The 9,676-nt window shown below is 42.9% G+C and overlaps 2 protein-coding genes across 5 annotated transcripts; one reads left to right on the plus strand and one right to left on the minus strand.

The window, feature by feature from the left end:
- Positions 1-1,018: 1,018 nt before the first annotated feature.
- Positions 1,019-6,118, minus strand: si:dkeyp-121d2.7 (zinc finger and SCAN domain-containing protein 21). Of its 4 annotated transcripts, none has more exons than XM_041989845.1 (5): positions 5,994-6,118; positions 5,140-5,470; positions 3,801-4,081; positions 2,551-2,662; positions 1,019-2,437 (listed from the first exon to the last, which is right to left on the minus strand). In XM_041989845.1, exons 2-5 carry the CDS (start codon positions 5,447-5,449, stop codon positions 1,413-1,415), a joined length of 1,728 nt encoding a protein of 575 aa, XP_041845779.1. In that variant the 5' UTR covers positions 5,450-5,470; positions 5,994-6,118; the 3' UTR covers positions 1,019-1,412. The 4 variants fall into 4 exon arrangements, with proteins under 4 accessions (XP_041845779.1, XP_041845777.1, XP_041845776.1 ...); XM_041989843.1 differs by having other exon boundaries at positions 5,926-6,118; XM_041989842.1 differs by lacking the exons at positions 5,140-5,470; positions 5,994-6,118 and having other exon boundaries at positions 1,019-2,434; positions 3,801-5,108.
- Positions 6,119-7,605: 1,487 nt separating this feature from the next.
- Positions 7,606-9,374, plus strand: mif (macrophage migration inhibitory factor). Its single transcript, XM_041989865.1, has 3 exons — positions 7,606-7,799; positions 8,752-8,924; positions 9,102-9,374. Exons 1-3 carry the CDS (start codon positions 7,692-7,694, stop codon positions 9,166-9,168), a joined length of 348 nt encoding a protein of 115 aa, XP_041845799.1. The 5' UTR covers positions 7,606-7,691; the 3' UTR covers positions 9,169-9,374.
- Positions 9,375-9,676: the final 302 nt, after the last annotated feature.

The following is a 9,676-nucleotide window of genomic DNA, read 5'->3' on the forward strand; positions in this document are numbered from 1 at the left end:
GGGAAATATAGCAGCCAATATGCCAACCTACAAAGAAAGGTACCACTTTAGCACCCTGTATAATCATGAGTGTTGTACAGCCCTGTACTCTGCATACAGTCAGTTCCACAAGAAGCAACTGGCCTGAGGACAAAACTTGGGATCACAAGTAAGATGTGAGAAGTCAATACTGCATAAGTACATGTTAGAAGATTAGTCCATTTTAAGAGTCATTAAAGAGTAAATCTCTTAAATTGCTTCCCTGATGTCTAATTTCTACCACTTGCATTTTGCCCAAGTGCCACCCATTTTTTGTAATTCAGTCATAAATAGGTATCAAGCAATAATGCCTTAGTGACTAATATAGTTAAATAGTGTGAAAAAAATAATGGTTGGGCAGACTGATAACACTTAGCTTATTAACACTAACATTTAGGAAAGGCAATGCAGAGATGCAACCGTTCCCAAGCCCTGTGGACCAATGTGATCAACAACCAGGTGGTACTTGAAGACTACAGGGGCTCACTTTAAACCAAAGGCTATCTCTCCCCCATCCAGCACCAGAAAACAACAGACCACGAGGCTACTTTCACCCTGACAAATGTGGCTTGTGGAACAGTCTGGAGGACAGGAGCAGGAGCAATACCTTAAGTCTGAGAAAAAGATGAAGAATAGAGTGTTTCTACTTGCTTACTGCTGCCCATCCTTTTTACATAAACCCCCTTTTTCCCTAAATATGCTGCAGTGGGAAGAAATCCTGACAACGGAGGGGACATTATGCCAAAAAAATCATAATTGTAGTGTTAGGGACAAACTCTAATAGGAGCTGGAGTCTATCCTGCAACAGAGGATGAACGTGAACGTCACTTGGTTTTACAGTTAGTGTCAAGTCAACAAGCTTTAACTCTTCGCCCAACAGTTATGCACAAATTTTTAACTGATAAACATTTAAATAAAATGTTTAATTGACAGCTAGAAATTGTTTGTGTTTTTTTTTTTTTTTTTGGTATCTGTATCATAGTGAAGTCTGAAATACCAATAAATAAGAACTGGATTGTTTATTTTGATGACACTGTGTCCAAAACACAAACATACAAAACAAACTAAACATACAAAACTGTTAAATATGCCATCAGAAAAAAAACAAAGCAATCAGCTTTGACATGAGTTAATTATTGCTAAAAAGATAAACAATATAATCATAAATAAGTTCAGGTTTTGCGCAAAGAAATGGCTGAGACCTTTTCCACCTATACAGAACCATTTACAGCTCACTCCTTTCAGCAAAATTTCTCCACATGTGCTTCTTTATCTTAAAGATAAATCAATAAAAAATAACAGTATATCAGTCACATTCATTATTCATCTTCTAAATTCTGTCTCAATCAGCTTTTTCAAGTCCTATCAGATTAAGTTATTTTTAAAAGGAGGCTCTAAAAGCAGTGGTGGTTCTTTAGCTGCTCCACATCACTGAAACTCCTCCCACAGTTGGAGCACTGGAGTGTTGCTTTTTCACTGTTGTGTATGAGCTGGTGTCTCTTTAAGTATTCCACTCGACTGAAGCGTTTCCCACACACGTCACACCCGTACGGACGCTCCCCTGTGTGGATCCGCTGGTGCCGTTCTAGATTGCCTAAGCGACTAAAGCTGCGCCCACACTGCGGGCAGCGGTGCGGCCTCTCACCCGTGTGCACGAGATGATGGCGTTCCAGCGATCGTGAGTGTGTGAAGCGCTTCCCACAGATCTCGCAGCAGTGAGGCCGTTCAGCGGCGCATGCACACTCGTGGTTTTTCAGTGCCCAGGCGTGGCTGAAAGTGTTGCCACAGTGAGGACAAGGGAAAAGGCTGTCCTCTGATCCGCTGCTCTGTGGATGGGCACCACCTAATGGGCACGGGTGGTCCTCCAACTCAGCTTCTGATGTAAAGCCACCTCCACATTGAGGGCAGAAGTGGAGCAGGTCTCCACCGCCTTCCTCTTCCCCTCCGCTCTCCCCAACACTCCCTGAAGTTGACAGCTGGGGCAGCTGCTCTGACTCCGTCTGGTCCACTGCATCCTCTATTGGCACGACTGCAGGCGAGTTGCCCTCTATCAGCTTCTTCGACCAACCTAACCTCAGCTCCACTCCCCCAACCCTCACCCCGTCTATCACCTTGCCTTGGTCCTCTCTCTGCAGGGTGGGTGGTGGAGGCTCCATCTCTCCTTCCTGCTCCATTCCATCAAGACCAATGTACTTTGGAGCCAGGCTTCTCTCGCTCCCTCGCACTGCCTCTGAGTGGCACTGCGAAGTTGTCATGGTGGCTTGCTCACGGCCTCTCTCAGCTCTCAGTGCAGACTCCAGACCACGCAGCTCATCCATAGTCATGCCCCCCTCTGATGGTTCTGTAGAGTCCACCTCCCAGTCCTCCTCTTCTTCCGTTTGTCCGGAATGAAGGGTTGGAGGACGATCTGAAAGGTCTTCTGAGTATTAACAGAGGGAGGAGAACAGAGTTTGTGTGATCATTTTAAACTACTTGTATTTGAGCATTTCACCAATTTGCCCTCCCACAGTCAGCGGGTCCTGGGCTCATTACCTTCACTTTGCGCTCTGGCGCCAGTGTGGAGGTTCTGGTTGGATGGCTCCATCTTCAAAGCCTCCTTAATTAGCTGCAGGGAGGAAGGCTGATAGCCCTCTGTTTGAGCAAACTGCACAGAGAAGCACAAAGAGTCAGAGGCCAAACAGCTGGGGCAACAAAAAAAGATATTTACTGTGATATCTGTCAAAACCACTTAATTTACATACTGATTTCATTACAGACTAATATCATGAACCTGCAATAGCAGACAAACATCTGGGCACCACTGATCAAATTTCTGTCACCGAGGATTATTTATCTTAGTAGAAATACTGTTTTATCTTTGATTAATACCCTTTTTGAGTTTAGATAACAGGAAAAGGGCACAATGACAACATCTGGGCGCCGCAAAAGAATCAATCTGTCAGATATCTTTTACAAAGATCTCTAACTTTAATTATCTCTGCAGGGCCAAGGCGTTTCACAGCACCAGGTGATTCAAATCTGATAGGCTTGGAAAGGTCCCTCCAACCCTGACCTAACAAACAATAATTGTGGGTTATGACCAAAGAACTGGAGAGGGCTGAAAGACAGCAGAAAACTGTTTTCATGTGGTCATCGGTTGGTCATAAAGGAAAAGCTGTTAACAGAAATGGAGGGTTGAGTTGAAGTTTGGATGACCACTAAACTTTAAGAGCTGCTTATATGACTGCTGTTTATTTATATAAGGTCTTTAGAAATATTAAGCAGAGAGGAGCTGTACTGATCTGCTGCAAGGTTAAACTTGTACAAATATGACCTACATAAGAGTGTCAAAAGAAATCTTCACCATAAAATTCTGAGTCAGAAGTTTGCTAACGAAGCTCTAAAAAAGGCCTGATGCATCTTGAAAACAGGTCCTGTTTAACTTCACCAAAAATGAGCAAAGGGAGTCTAATAACACATCTGCATGTTTTAAATATTCACAGAAGATGAGTGAAGTGTAGATCTATGCTTTTCCCCTGAAACAGAAGTATTTCTATCTAGTGGTTGCTATACTTCAGATGTGAAGCGCTCCACTTGATGGGTTCCTCTGAAAGCCAATTATCAAATCATTCATCCTCTACTTCTCTGCAGTGATTTGAAGGCTGGAAAATACAAGCTCAACTCACACAGCTTCTGTTTCTGCCTACAATCCTTATCGCTCTATATGAAGCAGCTGAGCAGCACAGGGATACTGTGCCACTTTCTCCTCCTACTCCTCCTCTGAGAAAGCCTGTCTCCCTCACCTCCTCTTTGATGTTGGCCGTCTCCTCCCCCTCACCGCTGAGGCTGCCCTCCCCTTCCTCATCCTTCTCCATCCCTCCCTCTTCTTCATCCCGGGGGAACTGGATGAGGTACATATCTCTGGCCTCCTTCCCCCCTCTTCCTCCTGCTCCCATGCCCAGAGCTCCTCCACTTCCTCCACCCCCAACACCTCCATTGCCACCTCCTCCTCCTCCTTCCTCCCACACACCTCCAGGCCAGCGTTTGCCATAGGCTGCTGCCGGGCCCTTTTTCGACTTGCCTCCTGTAGAGAGGAGAGGGTGATGAAGGAAGGGTGGGAGGGAGGTGGAACGACAGAGGGCACAGGGAGACAGCAGATGAAATATGAGGGGGAGACAGATAAGTGGGAGGAGATGATTAGAAGGCAAGAAGTGAGAGATGAAGGAGGTAAGAGGGTGGAGAGGTGGGAGATGAGGAGGAGGTTGGAGAGGCAGATGGGAACAGGAGTAGAACAAAGGTTGGGGAGATGGAGAGAAGGAAGAAAGCAGGTGGAGGAGGAGTAAGAATGATGAACGAGTGAGGAGAGGAGGCGTAGAAGGACAAGCAAGCGAGTGGGAAGAAGAGAAAAGCATGTGACAGAAATGAGAGAAGAAAGGAAGAAGTGGAGTTGGAGGGAGAGGTGAGGAGAAGAGGGAGGACATGTTGAAGGAGAGAGAGATGGGATGGGATGAAGTGGTGAAAATTAGGGAGAGAGAGAGAGAGAGAGAGAGAGAGAGAGAGAGAGAGAGAGAGGAGAAGTGGAAGTGAAGAGGGAGTGTGTAATTATGAAGGGCGGTGGAGAGAAGCAGGAGAGGAGAGGAGGCGGGGGAGTATGTGTGTGCAACGTGATGAAGGAGAGAGCAGAGCAGGAGGTGGAGGAGGAGGAGGAAGAGGTGGGGGCAGGGAGAAGAGGAAAGGAGGAGAGGGTGTGAAGGAGAGAGGAGAGGGAAGGGGAGGAGGGAGACAGAAGGAGGTGGGCGAGGGAGAGGCGCAAGGCAGGAAGGGAGGGCAGGAGAAAAAACACAGGAGTGGGAGGGACAGAATGCAGTGGAAAGAGAGGAGAGGGGGAGGTGAAGGACAGAGGGAGTGATCATGAAGAGGAGGCAGAGGAGGAAGGGAGGAGGGAGGAAGAAATCAGCTCTTGCCAGATGGTTTCCAACAAAACAAGTGTCTTCACATGAGCCATAACTGCACAGCAAAACAACTGGTTTTTGTCATTAAATACACTTACACAGACATATATATGAGTGACATTTAAGTGCTATGGCTGCTCTGGAAAAGCTACACTCAAGTCATTAATCACCAAATACAAAAATTACTTACGGGCCCAGTCAACTTTTCGTTTCTGCCGCCCTCCAGCTTGTCCCTCCGCCGTTGACGCCGCTAGCCCAGCGTTGCGGCGGTTGGTCGCCCAGCCCACCCCATACCTGCGCTCGGTCCTCAGCTTGCTCTCTGTTAGCCTCAGCCGCAGTTTCAGAGTCTCGTTCTCCTTCCTGTTGAGGGACAGCTCCACCAAGTAGTCGTTCACCGTATCCTGGAAGAGTTTGGTGATTTCACAGACCGAGGCGCGAATCAGACTGTCCATCACAGCCGTCAGATGCGTCTCAAATGTGGTCACCGATTCCTCCATCATCTTGCCAACAGGTTCGAAGAGCTGTGGATGTGATGGGCATTTTGTATTATGAAGTCAGCATGGCCATGATTTCACTGAACACAGCTTTTCAACAAAGATCATAAAAACTTCGTCGTTGTTGAATCAATTTGATATCCGCGATGCATAATAACGACCCAGATCGCAAGTATCTATTACTTTCTTAGCTAACTTGCTGCTATTAAATTTGAATATTATCTTAAATAAAATGTGGTAGAGCTTAGAAAATCGAATACGCATCTTGTTACAATCTGACTGAACTTTACCTCTGCGGTTAATTTAGACAACACAACAGCGATATTACGGTTTAATAAATATCAAACATGAGTCAGGTTAGCTTGTTGGCAAACTTGCAGCGTTGATCTACACGCAATTATTTATAAATGGAAGAGAAACGGAGCCTCTCTGTAAGGTTGAAAAGTGCTAGCAGCCTGGCTAACTCAGCTCTGTTCACGCACCTTCTGTTAGACGAAAATCCGCGTGCGAAACTTATTAGGCAAAAAACAGACACACAGGGTGAATTTACGGTTTAGCTTTGCTGTCTAGGAGCACAGCGACACGATGACAAAAGGACGCGCAGTCCAACTTCTGTCGCCTCTTTCTCCCTGGCTCCTGCTGCCACTGTTTTCCTTCTCGCCTCCTCCACCGCTTATGATGTTTGAGAGAAAACTGCGCATGCCCGGTACCGTAATTACCCTACTACGAAGCGCAGCCGCACCCAAGAAAATACTTCTAAAAGATGTAACCATGGATATATTTTTGTGCATGCCTTTAAGCCCAAAGTACAGGAGACAAATAGTTTTATCCATAAAACATAACATATTCCATTAAGAGGCACAACAAATCTAAAAATACGAAAAAGGAAAAATACAAATGAAAATTAAGAGATGTAAATCAGAAACTGAAACGTAAAATCAACCAAATGTAAGAATATCCTAAATCAAACGAACAAGACCAATAAAAGATGCAATAATATTCTAAATGAGATTCAAAACAGTAACGAGGATTAGCATAATGATCATACATTGCTCATTACAAACGTTATCAGCTGGGTATTAAACAATTTACAACATGTATTGTCATAAATTGGCTTTGACCTGGTTTTTGGCAAATGGGCCATGAGGGCCCAACATAGCCCAAAGCTCTAAATAAGTACAAATTTATACAATGTTCCCTTTCATGTGGCTGAATATATGTAGTCACATGTATCCTAAGTCAGTGGTGTCGCACAAAGCCAAATGTGAGCCAAAGGAACTTCCAGATGTGAGCCAGGTTTGGGCTAAACATTCCTTATTAGGTGGGGAGACGAAACATCACCCATATGAGATACAGAACAATTAAGTTAAAACAGAAACAAAAATGAACCACTTGATACCCCAAATGACCAAAATAACAACCAATTAAATCATAAACCACAAAGATTATTTAAAAAAAAAAAAGTCAGGAGACTCCTGGTCATATTTCCCAAAGATGCAGAACACTTTAAAAATGAGTTTCAAAACATCCACAAAGGTAGAGAAATAAAACGATGACAACGAGGCAACATTTTCATAAAGATGTAAAACAAGAAATTATGTTAAAACGACCTCAAATATTAAGCTGAATGGTTTGAAATTTTTGCTAATGAACAAAACAGAGACCAAACATGGCCAAAATCAGTAGACAGAAATCACCACAAATAAAAAACAAATTAAGGAAAGATGTACCATTTTAAGATCCAATGTCTTATTTACATTTTAGCATACCTATTTCAGAACAAAAGAAAAGGACAAAATGGACAAAACACAAGTAGAAACATTGCTAAATACATGCAAATATTCCCAAAATAGCTAAATAATAAAAAAAATGATCCCAGGACATTTCCAAGATAGAGACAACGCTGCCCATCTCTTGTATTTGTGGTTGTTTTCTGTCTGTCATTGTTTCATTTCTGGATATCCTGCTCTTCGTGAGGATGGATTGATCAAAAGGGATCTATCTATATCTTACTGAGCTGTATTCATACATCCACTGTGAACATGTCATGGTTGATTCTATTAACAGCTAAGAACGTGTTACGTTGCCTTTACGGTGTCACGTCCTTTTCCAGGATGGAAGGGGGCGCTGTGGTCAATTTATAACATAAATGCTTACAAAGAAGAAGACGCGTCTTTAGGTTCTGCTTCCGTTTTTCAGCAGATTGAAGTTTCTGCAGCGTGTGCAGGGGAAAAGAAAGCCAGCAATCATGCCTATGTTTGTGGTGAACACCAACGTGGCTAAAAGCGACGTACCGGCGGCTCTGCTGTCCGAGGCCACGGAGGAGCTGGCCAAGGCGATGGGCAAACCCGCACAGGTAGGCCGAGACGCGCTGATGTATGTGCACCATGTAGGCCCGTACTCACTTGATTTGCACACAGCTCGTCCGACCCCCATTGTATGAATTTAATGCGCAGCTTTTGACCAACAAATAAAGCGTGATTTCCATATGCACCTCTGATTATGAACACGTGCATCATCGCTTTGCGCAATTATGTAAACATAATCACAACTGTTCTTTGTGGAAAGTCAACAGTGGTAGTTCGATTATGTTTCTTTTTTTTCCACGCTGGTTTAAGCAACTCTTGTTATCTAAAAAATTAAACAAAAAAAACAAAACAAAAAAAAAAGGGACATCTAGTTTGGTTCCATTATTATAGAGCTATGCATGGCTTTAATTAACTGTATGGCGCTTCATTAAATTAATTAACTTGTCTATAATATATACAAGTCATTAAATGACGTTTTGCTTGTCTAAATGACAATCCTTATGCCCCCTGACCTCATAACACTTAATTGTTATGGGTAATATAGGAATGATATATTCCAGAAAATGACATAATAATCAAAATGGGACATAAAGGATGCACAATAACAGTGAGGCAAACTTTTCAATGTGGGTGAAATATATGCAACATTACCCCAAAAGACAAAGTCATGCAAAAATGGTGCATTTTGTGATATGAAATGAGCAGAGATGTCAATCTACTGATACGTGGCAGACCTCAGACCTTCATTTAAAATGAAGATACAATGCTGCAAAGGAGTAAAAAAAAAAAAAAGGTTAATCATTTTAAAAGACAGTACTTTTTTCTGGTGGTTTCCTAAGTGATGTGGTTGCAATAGAGAACTTTGGAGGCATAAAAAATAAAATGAAAATCCTCATTACAAATTTTTTTATAATGTTGGGAATGACACTCTTTATTTCTCATCCTTGCAGTTAGGGCTGACTTTACTTACTGTATATGCTTCTGTCTTTTGTATACCAGTACATCGCTGTGCATATCAACCCCGACCAAATGATGATGTTTGGAGGAAAGGGAGACCCCTGTGCACTCTGCTCCCTCCACAGCATCGGCAAGATTAGCGGCGCTCACAACAAGCAATACTCTAAACTCCTGTGTGGACTGCTCAACAAACACCTGGGCATCTCTCCTGACAGGTAGCAAATCCATGCAACGTCCAGCACATATTCACAAAATAAAAGCTGGTGGAAAATTAAACACGTTGACTTAAACCCACAGACTTAGAAACCCCAGTTTAGAAACAGTTATGTTGCATAACTGTTTGCAGTTAATGTTGGCCCTCATTAACCTATTTCTCTTGGTTTCCGTTTCAGGATGTATGTTAACTTTGTAGACATGGACGCAGCCAATGTGGCCTGGAACAACACTACGTTTGGCTAAGATGGAGGTCAATGCTCTACAAATGAAGATCATTCCAGTATTTTCCTTCAAGTACAAGCTTAATCGAAACTGATGAAACAAAAAGCAAAGACACTTCAAAATTTGGGATAAATGCTGTATGGCTGTCTTAAAAGCACTTGGACCCTTTAGCTTTGCACTGATCCTTTCCCATTTAAATGCAATAAAGAAACCCTGTAGATCATAAATTAATCTCTGAATTTTTTCCTTGGTGATCCAGTTTATCTAAGAGCTGATACATTCTATGGGCTTCTTGAGTAATTGAATCAAGAAAAAGACATTCACAGAAAATTTTTGATTTTAATTCAACTAAAAATAAAAGTTACTGTAAAAACTTTGTGCTGTGGGCAGGAATTACTGATTTGTATTGCAGTTGAGCTGAAATAGCTCTGATTGAAGATGCTGCTATTCCATTAGTATGACGTGCAGAAGATGTGCTGTGTTGTTCATTAGGTTTAGCTTGTGGTGAAGTCATCTTCCCACTATTATC

This window comes from Melanotaenia boesemani, chromosome 7 (genome assembly GCF_017639745.1).
Source record: "Melanotaenia boesemani isolate fMelBoe1 chromosome 7, fMelBoe1.pri, whole genome shotgun sequence".
Lineage (NCBI taxonomy): Eukaryota > Metazoa > Chordata > Actinopteri > Atheriniformes > Melanotaeniidae > Melanotaenia > Melanotaenia boesemani.